The 23,644-nt window shown below is 31.8% G+C and overlaps 1 protein-coding gene across 2 annotated transcripts; it reads left to right on the top strand.

Moving 5' to 3' along the window:
* Positions 1-106: 106 nt before the first annotated feature.
* LOC134725766 (nucleolin-like) lies at positions 107-20,128 on the top strand. Of its 2 annotated transcripts, XM_063589899.1 has the most exons (14): positions 107-221; positions 2,530-2,626; positions 3,215-3,316; positions 5,224-5,325; positions 5,744-5,779; positions 6,095-6,202; positions 6,809-6,904; positions 9,985-10,096; positions 14,350-14,640; positions 14,972-15,132; positions 17,577-17,709; positions 17,958-18,073; positions 18,430-18,576; positions 18,949-20,128. In XM_063589899.1, exons 1-14 carry the CDS (start codon positions 192-194, stop codon positions 19,011-19,013), a joined length of 1,596 nt encoding a protein of 531 aa, XP_063445969.1. In that variant the 5' UTR covers positions 107-191; the 3' UTR covers positions 19,014-20,128. The 2 variants fall into 2 exon arrangements, with proteins under 2 accessions (XP_063445969.1, XP_063445970.1); XM_063589900.1 differs by lacking the exons at positions 107-221; positions 2,530-2,626; positions 3,215-3,316 and adding an exon at positions 3,924-4,005.
* The last annotated feature ends 3,516 nt before the right edge of the window (positions 20,129-23,644 follow it).

The raw sequence follows: 23,644 nt of genomic DNA on the forward strand, positions 1-23,644 counted from the left end.
TTTTAATATATTTTTTATTTAAATATAAAATTAAAGATAATAATTTCCTGTTAAACTGGTCTAAAAAATTACAATATAACATTTAAAATTTTATTCTTCGAAAATAACGACGACCACATGGTCTTTCTTTTTACTGATCAAGCGTGTGTGTGGTGGACGTGTATTTTTCAGAGCATTTCAAACTTGACATCATGCCTCCAAAAGAAACCAAGGGAAAGAAAGTAAAGAGTTACAGTTGTTTAAATATGTTTAGAACTACGAAGAGCTTCATAGATTTTTATATTTAATAGATTTAAATGAAATTATGGTGAAATAATGAGATGTGCGAGCTGAGCACGTGGTGCAGTATAAATTATTATTTATGTCTGGCAACTTAATTTACAAATTGAGTTTAGTAGCTGAATCATTTCAGATATTCTAGATAAAATGTAATTGGGGTTAAAATTATTTTTCTCGTCGTTTTAATTTTTCTGTATATTAATTTTAATTGATTTCTGAAATCTGAACTGCCGAAAGTACAATGTAAAAAATATTAACAATTGCAAATTATTTAAATCTTAGCAAGCATTTTAGTAGGAATAACAGCAACGGTTTCGCAGCTAAGATGGAACATTTTATAATAAAAATGAAATTCTTGTTGGGGAAATGTATGCCATTTATGGACCGCATTGTTTTTTTTTTTTTTTTTTTTTTTTGTAGAAAGAACTAAAAATTATATTTAAATTTAATCTATTTTTATGAAGAAAACTAATTTATAGACATAGTTTAGTGTAAACTGCAAGAAATGTTAATTCTTTCTGATTTAACTACTAAGTAAATGTCTTCTGAAAAGTTTCGTCTGAAAAGGAAGTTTGTTTCACCATTTTTGTCAAGAAGAAATGTCAAGTCTTTAATGAGCAACTTTTCACTTTGAAATAACACAAACATTTTTTTAAGTAAATTATTCAATTGGGAAACAAATGGGGAAAACCACATTAAGTTTGAAATATTGAATTAATTATAGATTAATGGATATTGGGAATGTAAATTACTCCATAATTTAGTTTTTGGTAAATAATTTTGAAAAAAATGAAAAACGAGTTCATCCAATCTTTACAATTCAAATAACTTTTTTTCTTGAAAAAATTAATAGACAATACGTTTATGGTGAAGGGGTTTTATAAATAAATTTTTTGTTAATTATCATTTTGTGAAAGTATGTAAAAAACAATCTTATTGCAACAAAAAAATTAATGAATTTCGGCAACAACATAATTTATAATAGTAATGGTTGGTAACCTTGGCGACAAGGTAGTTGCAAGCATTCTGGCAACAGGATACAAACGCTAGAACAAAAAGGTATTCCTGGCGACAGGTTAAGAAAGAGATGGAATTTGCATGTAAGGCAAAGTTGGTAAAAAGCATTTTTATTCCAGACTTCCTGGCGACAGGTTCTGGAAACGGTTGCAAAAAAAAAAAAAAAGGGTACCACGCTCGTCACAGGCTGTGATAATTTTCTGACATCGTCTGAAAATGTAGCATTGTTGCAAGGGATAGCACATGATACAAACCTATCTGGCATCGTCAGAATGAGGTTGATGCTGTAAATATATGCAAGCAAATGGCGACATTTGCTTAAATAAGTGCTTGCAAGACGGCACTTTGTTGAATAAAAAGCAAGTGGCGACATTTGCATTGAATAATGAAAAGGAAACCTTGTTTCCAGTTTACTTACTAATGGTTAAACCATGTAAGTATTTAGTGTGTTGATTTTAGTCTTGCACAATCTCTGTAAAACTTGTCAATCCTGTACAACACGAGATCAAAATTATAAGTAGTGTTCGAATAGTCTATATTGATTCAAATACTGTTAAACTTAAATATTGTTGATCTTAAAATAACAAGTGTTGACTGGAATTTCACATGATACACTGTCTCTTGTATGAGGTGAAGCAAGTTTTACAAAGACTGTTAAACAAATAACTGGTAGTAATAAGTAGAAGAAATGTATGTACACAGACTTGTTTTTTAATCGTAACATTTTATTGTTTCTAGTCCTGCAGTGGAATTTTGTTGGATTTTTTGGTATAATATCGTGTTTAAACTTTTGTCCACATTTTGTATTTAACATTTGCATGTATCCAGTTTATAAATATATGGAAATTTGGATTGTACATGTATAACACAAGGTTAGACTGATATTAAAATGCGATGAATTGAAATTGAAAGGTTATTTAGGGATTTACCAGTGTGGCTGCAACACTATATATATTGGTAATCGATAAAGGTAACTCATTTCTGAAAAATTTATGTGAACCTTCAAAATTCTTTAAGAAATAGCAATCGAAATTAAATTAGATCTGCTATAGATACATGTGAAATACTGTACATGAAATGACTAAAATATTAAAACAAAAATCATGGTGACAAAATTGTACCCAGACTAGTATACAAATTTGAAGAAGGTAAATCCATTAAGTACATTGTATATGTTATACTTCACTAATTGTGTTCAGGATTGTTATTTAATGTTGTGTTACAATATTGTAGGGAAAGAAGGGAGGACAAAAAGCTGCAGCATCACCTCAGAAAAGGAAAGCTGTAGAAGTTGAAGAAGACGATGATGATGAAAGCGATGACGAAAGTGGTAAGACTTCTTGAGACAAATATATTTCTAATATTAATAGAAAATCTTTCAAGTTTTTTTGGGAGAACTCCTTTCCAATAAATGCATCTATATAGGAACTTCACTATAAGGAGATGATGATGTTTTAATAAGCGAACTAACTGAGCTTTTTGGTAAATAACATAAAAAAGGGCTTTGGGGAATATAATGCAATAGAATCAATTTAATAAATTTGAATAAATATACAGACCTTTCAATTCCACACAGAAGGTTGCTTAAAGCTAAGCAATAAGCGTTACTTTGAAAAATGGTACCTATTTTTTTTCACTGGTCATTTGTGAAATTAAATTTGTATGGTATTGTACTAGGAAGCAATGTTGTGTAAACTTTTGGCTTAAGGCTGATAATTATCAAGTATAATTTAAAGCAGAGTACAAAGTTGTCCATCAAAAAGATCTCGACAAATGGCTGCTAACTGGAAATAAAGTTATCGCCATATATTTGTTAATCAGATTTGTGAACCAGTCGAGGCTTTTTCCAGGGTTGCCAATTTGAATGAGTGATGAAAATTTTGACTTGTTCAATCGTAAACACTCGTTTTCTTTTAAGATGATGAACCAGTAACAAAAGTTGCACCACAGAAAAATAAGAAGGCCAAGGCTGCTCCACCACCTGCTGAAGAGAGTGATGATGACGATGATGATGATTCAGGTAAATACAAACACTTTTTCTGTTGATTTAGGAAATTTGAACAAGTACTAGAACATGGCTGCTGGGTAGATTGCACCCCACTTTTTGGTATTTGAAGATTAAAAAACCAAGACAATATGAATGGTTGCATGAATTGTAAGGTAGTTAATGTTCAGGATAGGTTTTCCTTTTCAGTGTAAGGAGACTTGACTTTGGCCCATTGTCTTGTTTCATATATTAATACATTTGGACAAAGTCACTTGTAGTTACAAGACATAGTGATTAAAATGTAGTCTTGAAAAAGATAACTGATTTAAAGAGATGTCCTGTCCCCTAAGCTTAAAAAATTTGACCAATTTGCAAAAAAGTGTAAATAAAATCAGTATTGGGTGGTTTTGGTTCAAAACAAACCCATAAAATTTCAATATATTGTTTACCGGTAACCATGAATAAAATGTTTTGGAGCAAGAAAAATAAAAAAAATATAAAAAACCAGTTTAATATCTAAAAAGAAATTTATTTGGTCAAGGATTTTCCCCCTTAAACTTAAATTCCAGGTCTTTATTCGTCAAAACAATCGTGTGATCAGGAAAGTTGAAACCTAAAATTGTTATAAAATTTTATTTAACTAGAAGTATCTAAAATGGCTGCTTCCAATACTGTAGCCAACCCAACTAAAGCTGATGGAGACAATGATGAAATTAAACCTGGTTTGTATTTGTTCAAACATTTCATTAAAAAAAATGCTTCATGAGATGTTATAAGAGCAGTGATGATTTTTTTTTTAGGAGATTGAATAAATTTATGTATTGCTCACAGCACATGGGAAAGCTGTTCAATTTCAATAATTCAAAATACTATTTATCCAAATTTGTTATGTTGTCGAACATGAATTTATAGTGTTATATAGAACCCATTTAAGGTGTAGGCTTAAAACTTGGGTCTTGTTTATAAGCTCATATAAAAGCTTAGTATCTATTTGTATTAAATGTTGATATGAAGATATAATCTAGCAGGGATAATTTTCTTGTATGACTGACATTAAACAATATGTCAGCAATATGTTGTATTAAGATATGTTCTTGGGCAACACTTCAATATAGATTTCAGAAACATCTTCTGTAAGGAAACGCTTGATTTTGTGTGTATGTGTTGAAAGTATTTTTGCGATCTGTGGAATGCTATAACTTTCAGAGTTCGCGAAAATGGTCGGTCCTGACCGCCAAAATGAGGCTCGGACCAGTATTTTGAAACCTAGTGCCGGTCCTGATGATAGTTCCCTTTTTATCGGTAATTAGTTGTATCGCAACTAATTCCAATACGTGTTTACATCGGTCTTCAGATGTACCTGCAGGTTATTTCCGGTACTGGATTCCTGTTATTATAGACAAGCTGAAACCTATGGAAAACTTAGTGCCGATCTACACGTGTCCTGCTAAATTTGTTCTTGGCAAACAATTGGCGATTGAAATCTTAAATGGAGATAACAAATACTGAGAAAATGATTCAGTTGATGAAATTGATAGTTAAGATGACTATAAGAACAATCAGAAGAACAGAACGTGTCCTTCATTATTAATTTGTCCGTGGCTGTGAAAAATAAAACTGAAAATAATAATAAAATATTTTTGGATAAAATATGTTATTATTTTATATTAGGATCAAATTGACAGATTTTTTAGGACTGGCAAAAATTTTGTAGGACTGACAAATAAATTTGCTTTGTCGGTCCAATGACCGACGGGTCAAACGAAGTTTTCGCGAACTCTGAACTTTGAATTTTATATTAATAATTTTTGGATAAATAATAAGTACACTTTATTAAACCACAATATAAATTTGATAAGTAAAACTGTTGGCAAGTACAAGTACATTATTAATCTTGTGGATGTTATAGAATTGGTTCTTAAATATCAAACTTTTATTAGATGAAGAACCACCAAAGAAGGCTGCTCCTAAGGCTCAAGCCAAACAAGCAAAGAAAGGAAAAGCTGCCCCAGCCAAGGATAGTGATGACGACGATGATTCCGGTTTGTATACCATTCTTTTAAATGTTTGTAAACAGCTATGTCTGGGCAGGGCTTTTACCACTTTGTTGGGGCTCTTGTCGCTTGAATTTGGGGTAGTTGATTGCTGTAAACTTCAATAAACTAACTACACATTGAACTGATATACAGACCTTGAATGGCTTCTTGTCCATAGTGAGCCAAAGGAATTATTGAGAAAATCTAAAAGTTACAATTGAAGCTCTCGTGCTTTGGTTGATGAATTGCAACTATCTCTAAAATGATCCAACTCTGTTTTAAATCTTTGTAACTGATTTAATTTATTAATATTTGAAATATAGGGGTATGATAAAGTAAAAAGCAGAAAGTGAAAAATTGTTTATAGAACACTTGTATCAATTGATTTGGTTCATAGTTTTAAATAGTATTTGTTTTCTTGTAGATGACAAGGAAGATGATGAAGATGAAAGTGATTCTGGTTAGTATACTGATCTCTCAAACTAAAGCCAAATTTTCCATTTTTATACCTGGATGCTTTTGTTTTTTGAACAGACTGAATATCAGGTGGTTGAGATTAGGAACTTTTAAAACTAGCTGAGATAAGTAAATAAATTATTTTAAATCGAAGCAATTTTTCTGTGATTTTTTTCAAATATATGTATCTATCCTATATATGAATTTATTAATGAGTAGACCACAACTTCTGCACGTAGATTAAGAACTCAAGAGTAAACCACAAAATACACGATTTAAATATTAAAAATGCTGTTATTGTATTTCATAAATTTTGTAGATGAGGAAGAAGCTCCCCCCAAAAAAGGAAAACAAACTAAAATGGAAGTAGATGAAGATGATGATGATGAATCAAATGATGATGAAGATGAAAGTGAGGATGATTCTGGTAAGAAAATGAAATGCTCAAAATTTTTCAAGAAAATCTGTTTTATTTGTTATTTTGATATTAAATTCCAACATGCTGTAATAGCATTTCTCTTAATTTTGTTGAAGCTTTCCGTCGCATGTACCTTGAAAAATTTGCACTTATTTAATTGAACTGGTTTTCCATGTTAAATCTTGTATATAAAATGCTCTACTAGATTGAATTGGTTTGTAATGTATATCACCTCCAACTCGGAATATACTACAGTACAAGGTAAATGTCAACTTCAACTTGAGTGCTTTTGCAGAAATCAGTAGTATATTATACCATATTTATTTTAATACTGAGAAGAGCTTGAAGTGTTGAATGTCAAGGTAACTACTACAATGATGAAATCTTTTTGGACTAGAGTCTAGGACTGCTGTATGATCTTAATATACACAATGCTGAGTGGTAGTTAACTTTGATGTTTCACTTTATTAAAATGCTTAGCATTCATTCAAACTAACAAAGCAAGCAAGCCAACAAAATCTTGGGAATGGGCTTCCTCTTCTGTATTGTGCAGTATTTATGTATCTTTTATTCTCATGCAGCCAATGTTTGACATGGTAAATTTTCATTTTATAGATGCAGAAGAAACACCTGTGACAAACGGAAAGAGGAAGAAGGAAGCACAAAACAAAAAGGAGTCGAAGAAACAAAAGACTGATGATAGTGACACAAGTAATAATTTTAAGACACTACATTGAGAGTTTACCAGACTTTTTATGTCCCCATTTATACCTGTTTTCTTTAAAATGGGGGATTTTTGGCCATTAATTCTGGCAACTTCTCATTTTACAATCAAATAATCACTTGAATTGAAAAGGGCAAGTTTTGAATACATTTTCATGCTTCAGTGGTTTAAAGTAACTAAAGATGTATGTTAAAACATCTATAGGTCATTGAAAGAGCTTCCTAAAAGAGCAAAACCCAGATGAAATTTAATAGAATAGAAGAGAATGTTTTATTGCTAAATCACAGCACCCAAAGCTTAGCTGAATGATTACATTAAATTTATATACATTAATTGTTTAAAACGAAATTAAGTTTTAAAAGGTCCCCTAATGTTAAATTTAAATCAATTCAAACAAGAAAACGAACTGACCATAAAAAGTTATGAACAAAACAAAAGAAAAGTTCATTTTATAAAAAAATATTGTCTCCAGTCAATGATGATAAACTTTAACCAGTTCTGCTACTGATAGTTTATGACGATTTCATTTGCTACTACTGAGATTGGAGAACATTATTTTGTATCTAGTTAATATTTTTACCTTTCCTTAAAAATTAAATAAGTTGTGTTTTGCTTCATATTGAAGGATTTGTTAAATTGATGTTTCAGGTATATGCTATTCTTATATAAATGTATTTCATAGGTCATTTTTTTCATCCTCAAATTTCAGGCCATACTTTAAGATTAAGTTTGATATAGTTTTTATGCTTGATAGCAAGTTCATTGGTATCTGGTATGAGGGTTAGTTATAAACTGACCTGAATATTTACTAGATTAAGGACTTGTAAAAAAGATGATGTGGTATGATTGACAATGAGACAACTATACACCAAAGACCAATATGACAGACATTAAGTTTAACAATTAGCAAAGCCCATAGTCTGTTCGAAAGAAAATATGACTGGTCGACCAGCTTTTAAGTTTGATCCTATTTTCAGGATCATATTTAAACTTTACAACTGTGGTGATTGATTGTACCAACTAGAAAAAAAATTGATGAAAATGTAGGATTTTTTATACGACCGCAAATTTTGAAAAAAATTTCGTCGTATATTGCTATCACGTTGGCGTCGTCGTCGTCCGAATACTTTTAGTTTTCGCACTCTAACTTTAGTAAAAGTGAATAGAAATCTATGAAATTTTAACACAAGGTTTATGACCATAAAAGGAAGGCTGGTATTGATTTTGGGAGTTTTGGTCCCAACATTTTAGGAATTGGGGGCCAAAAAGGGCCCAAATAAGCATTTTCTTGGTTTTCGCACTATAACTTTAGTTTAAGTTAATAGAAATCTATGAAATTTTGACACAAGGTTTATGACAACAAAAGAAAGGTTGGGATTGATTTTGGGAGTTTTGGTTTCAACAGTTTAGGAATTGGGGGCCAAAAAAGGGCCCAAATAAGCATTATTCTTGGTTTTCGCACAATAACTTAGTTAAAGTTAATAGAAATCAATGAAATTTAAACACAATGTTTATGACCACAAAAGGAAGGTTGGTATTGATTTTGGGAGTTTCGGTCCCAACAGTTAAGGAATTCGGGGCCAAAAAGGGACTCAAATAAGCATTTTTCTTGGGTTTTCGCACCATAGCGTTAGTATAAGTAAATAGAAATCTATGAAATTTAAACATAAGGTTTATGACTATAAAAGGAAGGTTGGTATTGATTTTGGGAGTTTTGGTCCCAACAGTTAAGGAAAAAGGGGCCCAAAGGGTCCAAAATTAAACTTTGTTTGATTTCATCAATATTGAATAATTGGGGTTCTTTTATATGCCGAATCTAACTGTGTATGTAGATTCTTAATTTTTGGTCCCGTTTTCAAATTGGTCTACATTAAGGTCCAAAGGGTCCAAAATTAAACTTAGTTTGATTTTAACAAAAATTGAAACCTTGGGGTTCTTTGATATGCTGAATCTAAAAATGTACTTAGATTTTTGATTATTGGCCCAGTTTTCAAGTTGGCCTAAATCGAGGTCCAAAATTAAACATTGTTTGATTTCATCAAAAATTGAGTAATTGGGGTTCTTTGATATGCCAAATCTAACTGTGTATGTAGATTCTTAATTTTTGGCCCAGTTTTAAAATTGGTCTAAATTAAAGTGCAAAGGGTCCAAAATTAAACTAAGTTTGATTTTAACAAAAATTAAATTCTTGGGCCTCTTTGATATGCTGAATCTAAACATGTACTTAGATTTCTGATTATGGGCCCAGTTTTCAAGTTGGTCCAAATCAGGATCTAAAATTATTATATTAAGTATTGTGCAATAGCAAGTCTTTTCAATTGCACAGTATTGTGCAATGGCAAGAAATATCTAATTTCACAATATTGTGAAATAGCATTTTTTTTTTTAATTAAGAGTTATCTTTCTTTGTCCAGTATAGTAAGCAAGAAATATCTGCAAGAATGTTTTTCAATTGGAGTTATCTTTCTTTGTCCAGAATCAACTTAAATCTTTGTTATATACAATATACAATGTATATTCACTTTTTACTACCAACTGATAAATTTAAATAATCTTTACCATTCAGTGATAACAAGCAGTTTTTTTTACATCTTAATATTTTATGATGTATTTAAATGAGTAGTAATTGTTGCAAACTCCATTAGAATATTTTAATTGAAATTAGTTTTGGAATAAGGGAAAGGGGGATGTGAATAAAAAATTGGGTTCAATTTTTCTCATTTAAAATTTCATAAATAAAAAGAAAATTTCTTCAAACATTTTTTTGAGAGGATTAATATTCAACAGCATAGTGAATTGCTCTAAGAGAAAACAAAAATTTTAAGTTCATTTGAATACATTCATTCTGTGTCAGAAACCTATGCTGTGTCAACTATTTAATCACAATCCAAATTTAGAGCGGAATCCAGCTTGAATGTTGTGTCCATACTTGCCCCAACCGTTCAGGGTTCAACCTCTGCAGTCGTATAAAGCTACACCCTGCGGAGCATCTGGTTTTTAGTTGAAATAAGAATTCTTTATACAAGATGGTAGAATTTAAGTTATTTGAAATTACATTATATTACAGTTACCATGTTTGTTGGAAACCTTCCAAAAGAAATGGATGCTGATAAAGTTGAAAAGATCTTCACCAAGAAAGGGATAGAAGTAAAAGAAGTTCGTAGACCCGAGAAAAAGAAGTAAGTAGAGACATGGTGTGGGAGTGTCTAATGTTTAGTTGACAGTTGTAACAGTAATGTGGGACAATTGATGCTTTTTATAGAATTTTGTGAAATTGGGTTTAGAAAAATATTTGTTGAGGTAACTAGTATGTCTCCAGTCAATGATGATAAACTTTAACCAGTTCTGCTACTGATAGTTTATGACGATTTCATTTGCTACTACTGAGATTGGAGAACATTACTTTGTATCTAGTTGATATTCTCATCATTTCAAAAAAGATTCAAACATGTACTGAATAAGTATAATTGAATCGGTCAGACATTTTGCGTATTATAGGAGGGTTTTTAGATAAGAATTCTACTGGTAGATATCTCCAATGTCCTGCGTTACATTTGTATCACTGTGAGCCTGACGTGTACATCAGTTTACCAGTTCCAATTGAATTTGAACCAATCAACTTTAATTCTGATAGTGCACCAGTATAAATGAATGTTTTTTGTGAACTTTTTATTAATTCCTTTAATTGAATGTATTCATCCACTAATTACCATCTGTAGAATACACAAGGGTTATTGGGTGTTCATTTTGCTTGTTTAACAGTGCTTATTTTTAGTCCCAACATGTAAAAAATAAAATTCCATCAATGGTGTAAAAGAAATTTAATTTGATGTTGATTGCTTGGAATGATAAGAAGGTAGCAATGAAATAGTAACCTACACAAATTTTCTTGATCAATGATGAAAATTTTAACCAGTTCTGCTACTGAGAGTCTGTGACGATTTAAATACCATTGCTGAGATCGGGGAAATATTACTGATACATATATACATAGGTTAACCAAAAATGAAAAATGTTTATTTTGTGGTATTTTGGCTTGGATTAAAAAAATTGTCAATTATTTTGGAAGAAATGATGCAAGTGGAACAGACTATCGATATGATTGAGATTACATGAATTTCTTCCTCTAAAAATAAATCTAAACTGCTAAAATAATAATAAATCCAGTGAGCTTTGTAGAAATTAACTTTCAAAGAAATAAAACACATTCAAACATTTTTCCACTTCTGAAATTAAAGTTATGAAAACATAGTTCTAAAATGAAAAAGTAATGTCTTTTACAGGGTTGTTTTATAAAAAAAAAATCCATCAAGTTGAAAACTATAAATTAAATTTGCTTCTGTTATAAAAGTATAAATATGAATCAACAGACTATTGTAGTTGTTATTTGGGAGAATGTTTGTTTTATAAAGATTGTTGGTTACTAATTAAAAGCTGATGATGACAGTATGTCGTGCACCACGCTGATGTAATTCATGACTGATCACGACTATCACCCTTTTGTCTGAAGCTAGGTTACCCATAATATAAGGAATTTGAACCGTGCATCTTGTGAATTACTATAAGATGACCAGATTTTAATCTAGCGTTTTTTATAGTTAGATATTTAAGTCTTGATAATAACTCTTACAAATCCCTATATTTGACAGGAAACGAAGGCCTTTCATTATGTTTGGTAAAAAATGGTGAAAGGAGCAATTTTTAAATCATTCTAATGCCACATTTATTGGCATTATGTTAAGGTTCAAGTTTTTTTATCAAGTTGAAGTCAAATCAACTTTAAACTTTGTACACATGTTCCCTATGATATGATCTTTCTAATTTTAATGCCAAATGAGTTTTGACCCCAATTTTACAATCCACTGAACATAGAAAAATGATGGACTTGGTGCAAGTAGGGCATCTATTTACTAAGGACACGTCTTGTTACTTTAATTTCAAGGATTTCAGTTTTAGATCAGTCTTATTATACAAATGCTTCTGTGATGAAATTCCTTTTTGGACTAGAGTCTAGGACAAGAAATTGGATGATCTCATTTTTACCGGATTCTGAGGAGCACTTGATAAACTTCAATATAGTCATACAAGTTCTCACAATAAATTTGGGCTCAAAAATGTTAGAAACTTTAATTGTTAATTTGGATATCACTCGCATGTTCTTGGCAAATTGAACGAAAAATTGTTTCATTATCTATTTCTTGATCATGAAAGAAAATCCGATGCAGGTTTGATGCCGATATTCATCTAAAGAATAAAGAATTTTATTGAGGGCAATCTACTTCACCAGTTAAAATTGAATCCTTTGTATTTATTGTATCCCCTTGAAATAAAGAAAATGTATTCAGCAACCAAATCATTGAAAATTGAAAAGTTAATTAATTATTTGATATACCTTAGTGATGACACAAGATGACGAGGCTGATTTATACCAGGATGTACATATGGAAGTAGTTTTTACTTCCTTTGTATATGATTGGTGCAAACGCTGATGTAACATCGAGGCATTTGTCTGAAAGGATTAAACTTTATCATTCAAGATTCTGTCAATTTTTTTAAATATCATATCAGTCTGGGTCAAGACAGTAGTACATGTGCATCATTTCAAAAAATAGAATTGTAGTGGTGCAGAAAGTTTAATAGTTAAAAGCAAATCCCGTAATTTTAAACCATATTGCAAATTTAAGAGTAAATTTTTTCCAGAATAAGTTCATTTTCATTTCTGAACCAATACCCATATATTGGCTTTTGACGAGCTATTATTGTAAGGTTTGCTAAGCTGTTGTCACTACACCACTTAAAATGATTGCTGCTTCACAAAGTATTCTATATAATTTAGTTTGTATGCTACAATGAGGAAATTTTGATATGATTCTAATGATTTCACTTTACCGGATTCTGAGTAGCATTATAGATCTGTAGTTTCTAGAAATAGATGAAATGTTTTGACAAAAAAAGTAAGGCAAATATTTTCTTTGTTTCGAAAAAAAATTTAAAATGCATTATAACTTGTCCTATAGATAGTTTGAAGGTTTTGTTCTTTATATAAATAAAATATCTGAATTGTAATTGCCCGTATTATGGCATTAAGCTGTGCATTTGTATACGTGTAACATTGATTTAATCTATTCTGCAGATGGGCTATTTGTATAAAATATGTGTTGTGTGAAAAGGCGTTTAATAAATGTTGCTGTTTTTAAACCAAAGAAATGAAATTAAGGTTTTTGAATAGCAGCTGTAGAATAAAACATGCTTTCTATGATGACTAAAACTTTGAACCCTGATTTCTGATATTCAGTGAAGTCTAATATGCAAGACTGAGAAAGCTTTGAAGATTGCTGATAAATACGATCTAGGACATCAGAATTGAATCGTGTATTCATAGTGTATAATCATCTTTCCAATGTGTTGTAAAATCTGCAGACAGTTAAAATTATCAAATTACAAGTTGAAAGAAATAAATAAAAAGTAACCTATGTTTATATATGCATGTAATTGATATTTCAAATGAGCATTTTAATCCAGAGTTGCCAGTTTTTTTTTATTTTGGCAATTGTATTCAATTTAAAAGTATCCTTTTGATAGGTTTTATTCCTCATATCCACGAAGTAATGTGTTCACAGTATTTACTATTATTTGACTGTTTCACTCAATCATTCCCATTTCATTTAAAGTTGTGACATGGTTGCAATTTGTTATTAATCAGCACAACTGGTTACTGAATTTACAAAACTGCTTCAGGAGTATTCAATAAGTGCTAAATTAGATAAAGTACCATGTGTGCACCCTTTTTAATGATGACACAAGATGACGAGGCTGATTTTTACCAGGATGTACATATGGAAGTAGTTTTTACTTCCTGCGTATATAAATGGTACAAACGCTGATGCAACATCGAGGCATTTGTCTGAAAAATAAAAGAAAAAATAGCACTCCATTTCAAGTTCAATACTTGTGATTAGAATATTTATTTACAAGTATTAAAATTGTTACAGCACAACAACTTTTTGGTGATGGATTTGTGCTGAATTAAACTCTGCGTTCCTTGTATATAAACAATTCCAATATCGCAATATGATGTTGAATTTATTTGAATCGCAATTGACATTATTTTAAAGCAGGTCAAGATGACCTGATCTCTAACCTTAAGTTTTCTGCAAGAATAATTGAAGTAAGTGTAACATGCCAATGATGAATTTTATGTCGTGCACCACTCTGAATTAGAGATGTAGATTACGACTACCCTTTTGACTGAGGCTAGTTATACTTATGCTGAGGGGAGGAATGGAAAAGTACATGTACCTGTGCCCTTCCCATGAAATGTAAAAATACGTTTTGGAAAAACATCAGTCAGTGAGCCATTTTGTAGATGCAAGTCTGAAATATAATTTTCAATATGCAATTTGTTTATCAATGATTTTGTTTCTACTTGAAGGTTTGCATACATTGATTTAGAAAATAATGACGATCTAGAAAAGGCATTGAAACTTCATGGAAAGAAAATCGGAGATAGTGAACTTGTTGTAGAAAAAGCTAAATCCAAAATTGAAAAGGAGAAGGATAATGCAAGCACACCAGCCAAACAAAGTACTGGTGGAGGAAAAGATGACTCAACATTGTTTGTGAAGAATCTAGCTGATGACACAACTGAAGATAGTCTGAAAGAATTTTTCCCTGAATCTGTTGAAATTAGGTTGCCAAGAAAACCAGATGATAGTCATAGAGGGTAAATATAACTGGTTATCTTAAATATATGAAAGCATGTGCAAGTTTTAGGTCTTACTATATGTTTTTGTATTTATTTGCACAATATAGGTAGAAGCAAAGCTGAATATCATTTAGATGTTACTTACTTGAATTAAAAAATTTCGACCTACAATTATTCTTGTCTTCATTTTGATGACCGTTGCATTTCAAATAAATTTGTTAAAATTCACTTAATACAAAATAAATTGGCTTATATATTATATATTATATAAGTTTCTAAATTTTAAAACTATTTTAACTGAAATTTTTACTTTTTGGGGCTTACATGTTCTTTTGATTTATTTTGACAGGTTTGCCTATATAGTTTTCAAGGATCCATCTGAAGTAGAGTCTGCACTCAAGGATAAGCAGGGATCAGAGTTGGATGGTAATGCACTATACTTGGATCATTCTGGAAGCAAGAAGACCTTCCAAAGTCCTGCTGGAGGAAACTTTGGTGGCAGTTCAGGAGGTAATTACATGTTTTCTTATAGAATAAATCAGAACTATGAAGGGTGGATCAATTGTCCTAAAAACCATTTTACAGTCTACTTTACATTGCTGTTGACTAAAACGATGTGGAAAAAGAAGTACCTTGTTTTTAATGATGACACAAGATGACGAGGCTGATTTATACCAGGATGTACATATGGAAGTAGTTTTTACTTTCTTTGTACTTCTAGGGTATTAGCATTGATGTAACATCGAGGCATTTGTCTGAAAAAAAAAAGGTGTAAAATAGTACTCCATTTCAAGTTTAATATATATATTTGCATATACAAAATTGTTTCAGCACAACCAACTTTTTATACGACCGCAAATTTTGAAAAAATTTTCGTCGTATATTGCTATCACGTTGGCGTCGTCGTCGTCGTCCGAATACTTTTAGTTTTCGCACTCTAACTTTAGTAAAAGTGAATAGAAATCTATGAAATTTTAACACAAGGTTTGACCATAAAAGGAAGGCTGGTATTGATTTTGGGAGTTTTGGTCCCAACATTTTAGGAATTAGGGGCCAAAAAGGGCCCAAATAAGCATTTTCTTGGTTTTCGCACTATAACTTTAGTTAAGTTACTAGAAATCTATGAAATTTTGACACAAGGTTTATGACCACAAAAGAAAGGTTGGTATTGATTTTGGGAGTTTTGGTCCCAACAGTTAAGGAAAAAGGGGCCCAAAGGGTCCAAAATTAAACTTTGTTTGATTTCATCAAAATTGAATAATTGGGGTTCTTTAATATGCCGAATCTAACTGTGTATGTAGATTCTTAATTTTTGGTCCCGTTTTCAAATTGGTCTACATTAAGGTCCAAAGGGTCCAAAATTAAACTTAGTTTGATTTTAACAAAAATTGAAACCTTGGGGTTCTTTGATATGCTGAATCTAAAAATGTACTTAGATTTTTGATTATTGGCCCAGTTTTCAAGTTGGCCCAAATCGAGGTCCAAATTTAAACATTGTTTGATTTCATCAAAAATTGAATAATTGGGGTTCTTTGATATGCCAAATCTAACTGTGTATGTAGATTCTTAATTTTTGGCCCAGTTTTAAAATTGGTCTAAATTAAAGTGCAAAGGGTCCAAAATTAAACTAAATTTGATTTTAACAAAAATTAAATTCTTGGGCCTCTTTGATATGCTGAATCTAAACATGTACTTAGATTTTTGATTATGGGCCCAGTTTTCAAGTTGGTCCAAATCAGGATCTAAAATTATTATATTAAGTATTGTGCAATAGCAAGTCTTTTCAATTGCACAGTATTGTGCAATGGCAAGAAATATCTAATTTCACAATATTGTGAAATAGCAAATTTTTTTTTAATTAAGAGTTATCTTTCTTTGTCCAGTATAGTAAGCAAGAAATATCTGCAAGAATTTTTTTTAATTGGAGTTATCTTTCTTTGTCCAGAATCAACTTAAATCTTTGTTAAATACAATATACAATGTATATTCACTTTTTACTACCAACTGGTAAATTTAAATAATCTTTACCATTCAGTGATAACAAGCAGTTTTTTTACATCTTAATATTTTATGATGTATTTAAATGAGTAGTAATTGTTGCAAACTCCATTAGAATATTTTAATTGAAATTAGTTTTGGAATAAGGGAAAGGGGGATGTGAATAAAAAATTGGGTTCAATTTTTCTCATTTGAAATTTCATAAATAAAAAGAAAATTTCTTCAAACATTTTTTTGAGAGGATTAATATTCAACAGCATAGTGAATTGCTCTAAGAGAAAACAAAAATTTTAAGTTCATTTGAATACATTCATTCTGTGTCAGAAACCTATGCTGTGTCAACTATTTAATCACAATCCAAATTTAGAGTGGAATCCAGCTTGAATGTTGTGTCCATACTTGCCCCAACCGTTCAGGGTTCAACCTCTGCGGTCGTATAAAGCTACGCCCTGCGGTTGATATTAAATTGGTGCAGAAATAAAAATTCAGCGATCCTTGTAAAGAAAGATTTTAATATTGCATTACAATGTTGACTTGAAATGCATCACAATTTGCTAAACAGATTTTGAAATGAGTTTTATACACGCGTCGGGGTTATCATCTTTGTTGAATTTTTATGCCCCACCTACGATGGTAGAGGAGCATTGTGTTTTCTGGTCTGTTTGTTAGTCTATACGTGCGTCTGTTCGTCCTGCTGTAGATATGGTCAATGTAGTTTTTGATGAAGTTGAAGTCCAATCAACTTGGAACTTAGTACACATGTTCCCTATGATATAATCATTCTAATTTAAATGCCAAATTAAAGTTTTGTGCAACTCAACATTATGAATAAAATCTTGCCAACTTACTTCCCATTGGGACACAAACAAGGTCACCTTGCAAAATTATAATTCATGATTTGAATATAAACTGACAAGAATTGAACATACTAACACTTCCTTTTATTTGTTTTGTAGAAGCTGGAAAGTCTAAAGTTCTCTTTGTTAAGAATCTATCCTTCGATACTGATGAACATGGATTAAAAAATGCTTTCTCAGGCGCCACTGCTGCAAGAATAGCAAAATTTCCAGACACTCAGAAACCAAAAGGGTAAGTTCTCTATTTTTTTGTGGCCCGTCTACAATAGAAGGCATTTTTTTGTTTTTTTGGTAAAAAAGAATTTTATCCTGAAATGGAAGATTGGTACATGTTCTAATCAGCTGTAAACTTGAAATCATTTTCTCTATGAAGTGTACTACCTGATGAATGCCAGTATATATATTCGCCCAGATTTCACATGTACTGTAACAGCAAAGTGTAATATAACAAGATTGAAAAAACAATGTTTTGTTTTGTAGGTTTGGATTTGTAGATTTTGATTCTGCAGAGGATGCCCAATCAGCATTCAATGCCATGAAAGGAAAGGAAATCGATGGTAGACAGATATTTGTAGACTTTGCTGGTGAGAGAGGAGGTAAGTAAAACTAGAAATCAAAGCTGCATTGTTAATGTCTATTTAGTAAGGTATTGGTATCCCATATCTTATCCAGGACCAGTAAATGAAAATGATATAACCCTTGGGAACTAAAATTATGTCACAAGACTGAAATCAGTTGGGAAAAATAAATATATTGTGATGGAAAGAATTCTTCAATTTTGTTCAAATGTGCATGTTTTTAGACTTGTTGTAAATAAAGATTTGGTTTCACACTTATTGTATCTGAGTGGTAGGAAAGAAGCTGGGAGAGATAAGTTTCTCTCAATAAAGCTAAAGCTGATTTTTCATATGCAACATACATTTTAGTATATTATCAATTCTTTGTTTTTCAGCTGGCGGAGATAGACGAGGTGGTGGACGTGGAGGCGGATTTAGAGGTGGACGTGGTGGTGGATTTAGAGGAGGTAGAGGTGGTGGTGGACGAGGAGGCAGGGGTGGATTTGGAGACCGAGGACGTGGTGGACGAGGAGGTGGAGGAGGTTAGTATTACTTATAATAATTAAGAATGGGATATTCAAGATGATTTTTTAAAAACTTTTTTCATCTACAAATTTCCCAGAATAATACTCGGTATTTGATACAGATGGCTGATGTATGTCAACAAACATTTTTCAGTACTTTCTCAGAACAAAGAAGCAAAGAGAGACTTCAAATGTTGTCAGCAGCTAAATGGTGAATGTTTGAAAGGAATGTTCACTTTTTGAACCTGTTTGAGACCTATCTTCTCTTATTTTTTGTAAAATAGTTCAAGATTGTTTTCTTTTTTCTGGAAGTATTGAGGTTGAGAACAAATATTTTGTATTATGAATTGTTATAAATTTGTAAAATAATTGAACTATTTGATTTTGTAGGATTCAGAGGTAGCAGGGGTGGCGTCGGAAGTTATGCCGGAAAAAAGAAGACCTTTGATGACTAAATAAACAATTGTGTACATGTAACTTGCAATTGAATGAATGAAAGAATGATTGTTGAAGGGTTCGCTTGCCACTTTGAAGATTTCAATTTTACAAGAAGTTCCGAAGCACAGTATGAAAAAAGACTGGCAGAAGAAACAATGTTGAAATGTACAAGTACTGTTTGTGGAAGTGATCAATTAATAAAACTAAGACTAACCAGCTGAAAAACAATGTTCAGTCTTTATGAATCTTGTGTATATCATCACTTTTAGACTGATAAACTTGAACACCAGATTGTATACTTGATTTTTATTTGTTTTCAAACTAAACATCAACAATTTTATATATGATGAACTTTTTGGTACAGAAGTGTATTAAACCTATATAGAGTTTATTGATTGGATGTGGGAAAGCATGAACAAAGTTTTAATAATCTGATTCTGATTTCTAACTTGTGAACATCAGTCCTTCCAATATAAAAGATACAAAGTAAATTTCTTTTTCAACAAAATTGAAATGAATTTTTGATTACTGAATTAGATATGTCGAAAATTATGATTCCAAATTTCATAGAAAAATATGGAAGAAATTTTTCTAGCTATGCTGAATTTCTAATCATATATTCAATAGCCTAAAAAACTAATAATCCAGAAACTTGTTTCTAATTTAATATTTTGATATTAAATAGCTCTAGTTACTTCATCCCATAAATTCACCAACCGTACAAGGGCTCTATAGCCAGTTAAGGTCGTTAAAACTTCCATTTGTCCATAAATTCACAGAATTTATTTGATCCTTTTCTATCATTGGTAAACACTATGTTCATTTTGCATTTATACAGCATCCATCTTTTTCTAATGTGTTCTGTTGTGACATTTTGAAACCATAATTTTTATTTATACACTTAAGATTTGTTAATGTATTTACATGAATTGTTATATGAAGTCATTTTATGTCCACTGCAGCTCTTTTCACAAAATCTTTTACAATTGTATCTGAAATGATCATGATACGAGATGATTTAATAGTAACATTTTTTGTGGAAAAGTTGCTGTATTTTATCATTATCGCCATTGTTATGTTATTTTATGCTCATGATCATGTCGACACGCTGAATAATAAATAATTAAATTGACTTTTTTCGTTCTTACAATAAGATTTGAGTCTACAATATGTATTTTTTTTGGAAAACAAGTTTTTATTGTGAAGGATAGTTGAAAGATGGAACTTGGTAATTAAAACTACTTTTGCCCTATGAATCCAGAAAATGAGATAACAGATTGATGAACGGCATCAAATGGAAACAGACACTTTCTTCACCTTATAGAATCTATACATCCAGCAGTTTCGGGCATATTCTGTGTCCTTTCCTTAAAATGCCTAACCTTTATTTTTGAAGGGTAGCCGATATATTCTTGCTTAATTCTTGTATGATCTTCCTATTGAACCCCCCTCTTTTTTTTGGCCGATAAATGCATTTGAATGGGGATGTATAGCTGGATTGCCCCTGTCTGTCTAGCAGGTATCTGACTGACCCCTTTTTCATGCTTCATTGGTCAATGTTACAAGTTTTCATGGGTTCTAGAAGCAGTAGGTCAACTATTTATTGCTTAGAGAGATTGTAGTGAGTTCTTCTCTGTATTGCATGGTTCATCTAACTGACATCATTGTCATGGTTTCATTGGTCAATGTTTAGTTTTCTTGGTTATGTCTGTTTCTCGGGAACTATAAACAATAGGTCAATTATATTTGGTGGATTATAGGGGCCTCTGTGGCCCAGTGTCCAAATAGTTGCTTCTGTAATTATGAGCCACTCAACACTGAGGCGAGTAAGAAATAAGATCTTGCGGTTCCACCAAAAAAAACTAGCCACCTTTTAATAGCCTTAAAACAGTGCTATATAGTGCTCAAAACACAAAATAATCAAATCAAATACCTTGCATTAAATAATTGCAAGGTGTACATGTATTTCTTATTTGGTTGGTGTTTGTCTGACCATCACCTCATTTACCTGAATCGTAAGTTTATATGATACTTCTAAAGCTTTCAATTTGAGACATTTCAACATGAGCACTTTTGTTCTGAACTAGTTTTGTGAAAAGGGGAGATTTTTTACCTGCAGCAGCTGTGTCACTAGAGAATTCTCAGTGACCTAATTCTGAAAAATGAATCTCGCTTTGTACCCCAAGCATTTATTTCAACATTGTCCTTTTCTTAAGTCGTAGATATAATACCTACCTATGCATTAATGTTCTGTGAAGAGTGAATGTTTATATGTTAGTTGTTATTCAGAAGATATTTTAGAAGTCTGCCTTAGGTCTGTTGTCCTTGACCTTTAATTCATGCTTCAACTGAGACTTGCAAGTATGTTTTTTCTCCTGGGTAATTTACATATCCATTAATGGGCTTGCCTGAGTTTTACCACAATTTTCTGGAGCTTGTGACTTTTGTCACGGAAAGCTTGACATAGTGAAATGGCGGCGTTAACTAACCCCTTCAAAAGCTTAATATTTCTAAAGGTAGAAGACCTGGATGCTTAATACTTTGTAGATGCCTTATGTTATGAAGTTTCCTTCTGTCATATGTCCATTGTCCTTGACCTCATTTCATGGTTCAATGACTTTGAAAAAGTTCAGATTTTTAGTATTTAGAATATTCGAAACAGTGTGGTCCTGGCCATTGATTGACGACCTAAATTATCCCATTGACTGTGACAGATTAGGTGAATGTTTGTCTGTAGCGACAATTGCTCACTTCTTACTTATTATAGAATTTAAACTGGGGTCACCAAAGGTTTTTAACGCCTTTAATAATAAAATTATTCGAAAAATTATTCAGGAATAACCTTTATGTTTTGATTTATATTATTGATATAAATCAACACATCGTATTATTCCGGATTCGGTTTTCGAATTGCTTTATTTAGGTGTTGTGAACCTTTGGTGACCCCACAGATTCAGTGAGGAGTGATTGTTACCGATAAACGTTCACCTAATCAGTCCTAGTCAATGGGATAATTTAGGTCGTCAATCAATGGCCAGGACCACACTGTTTTGAATATGATTCTAAGTATTCTTCATTTCTTTTTTGCTAAGAGTAATAGATATCTTAATGTGTGTGTATCTTGCAAGATCCCTGGCCCTTTAGGCAGTTCTCGCATGTCCTTACCCTCATTTCATGGATCAGTGAACAAGATTTAGTTTTTGTCGAGTTGCAGATAGCTCGACATAGGGATAGTGATCTGGTAGCGGCGGTGTTAGCTCACTTCTTAAAAGCTTTATATTTTAGAAGGTGGAAGACCTGGATGCTTCACACATTGTATATAGATGGCTCATGTTACAAAGTTTCCGTCGGTAACATGTCCAATGTCCTTGAACCCATTTTCATGGTTCAGTGACTACTTGAAAAAAAAGTTAAAGATTTTTTTGTAATGTTAAATTCTCTCTTGTCAGTAATAGGATCACTATTTTTGGTATGTGCATACCTTGCAAGGTTCTCATGCCCATCGGACAGTTTTCACTTGACCTCAACCTCATTTCATGGATCAGTGAACAAGGTTAAGTTTTGGTGGTCTGAGTCCACAACTCAGATACTATAAGCAATAGGTCTTGTATATTTGGTGTATAGAAGGACTGTAAGGTGTACATGTCCAACTGGCAGGTGTCATCTGACCTTGACCTCATTTTCATGGTTCAGTGGATTTAGTTGAAGTTTTTGTGTTTTTCTTATACTGTATGCAATAGGTCTACTATATTTGGTGTATGAAATGATTGTAAGGTGTACATGTCTAGCTGGTAGGTGTCATCTGACCTTGACCTCATTTTCATGGTTCAGTGGTCAAATTAAGTTTTTGAGTTTTGGTCTTTTTTTCTTATTCTATATGCAATAGGTCAACTATATTTGATGTATGGAAATATTTAATGATCTCTGTCAGTCGTGCAGGTTTTATTTGACCTTGACCTCCTTTTTATGGTTCATTGCTTAGTGTTAAGTTTTTATACGACCGCAAATTTTGAAAAAATTTTCGTCGTATATTGCTATCACGTTGGCGTCGTCGTCGTCCGAATACTTTTAGTTTTCGCACTCTAACTTTAGTAAAAGTGAATAGAAATCTATGAAATTTTAACACAAGGTTTATGACCATAAAAGGAAGACTGGTATTGATTTTGGGAGTTTTGGTCCCAACATTTTAGGAATTAGGAGCCAAAAAGGGCCCAAATAAGCATTTCTGGGTTTTTGCGCTATAACTTTAGTTAAAGTTAATTGAAATCTATGAAATTTTGACACAAGGTTTATGACCACAAAAGAAAGGTTGGGATTGATTTTGGGATTTTTGGTTTCAACAGTTTAGGAATTAGGGGCCAAAAAGGGACCCAAATAAGCATTATTCTTGGTTTTCGCACAATAACTTTAGTTTAAGTTAATAGAAATCAATGAAATTTAAACACAATGTTTATGACCACAAAAGGAAGGTTGGTATTGATTTTGGGAGTTTAGGTCCCAACAGTTTAGGAATTAGGGGCCAAAAAGGGACCCAAATAAGCATTTTTCTTGGTTTTTGCACCATAACTTTAGTATAAGTAAATAGAAATCTATGAAATTTAAACACAAGGTTTATGACCATAAAAGGAAGGTTGGTATTGATTTTGGG

The sequence above is a fragment of the Mytilus trossulus genome, chromosome 7, assembly GCF_036588685.1.
Source record: "Mytilus trossulus isolate FHL-02 chromosome 7, PNRI_Mtr1.1.1.hap1, whole genome shotgun sequence".
NCBI classification, from domain to species: Eukaryota; Metazoa; Mollusca; class Bivalvia; order Mytilida; family Mytilidae; genus Mytilus; species Mytilus trossulus.

Excerpts from the sequence above, each read along its gene's own strand:
- LOC134725766 (XM_063589899.1), top strand. The coding sequence starts at position 192 with ATGCCTCCAAAAGAAACCAAGGGAAAGAAA. Across the intron at positions 17,710-17,957 it reads GACACTCAGAAACCAAAAGG|GTTTGGATTTGTAGATTTTG; the intron begins GTAAGTTCTCTA and ends TTTGTTTTGTAG. Across the intron at positions 18,074-18,429 it reads CTTTGCTGGTGAGAGAGGAG|CTGGCGGAGATAGACGAGGT; the intron begins GTAAGTAAAACT and ends TTTGTTTTTCAG.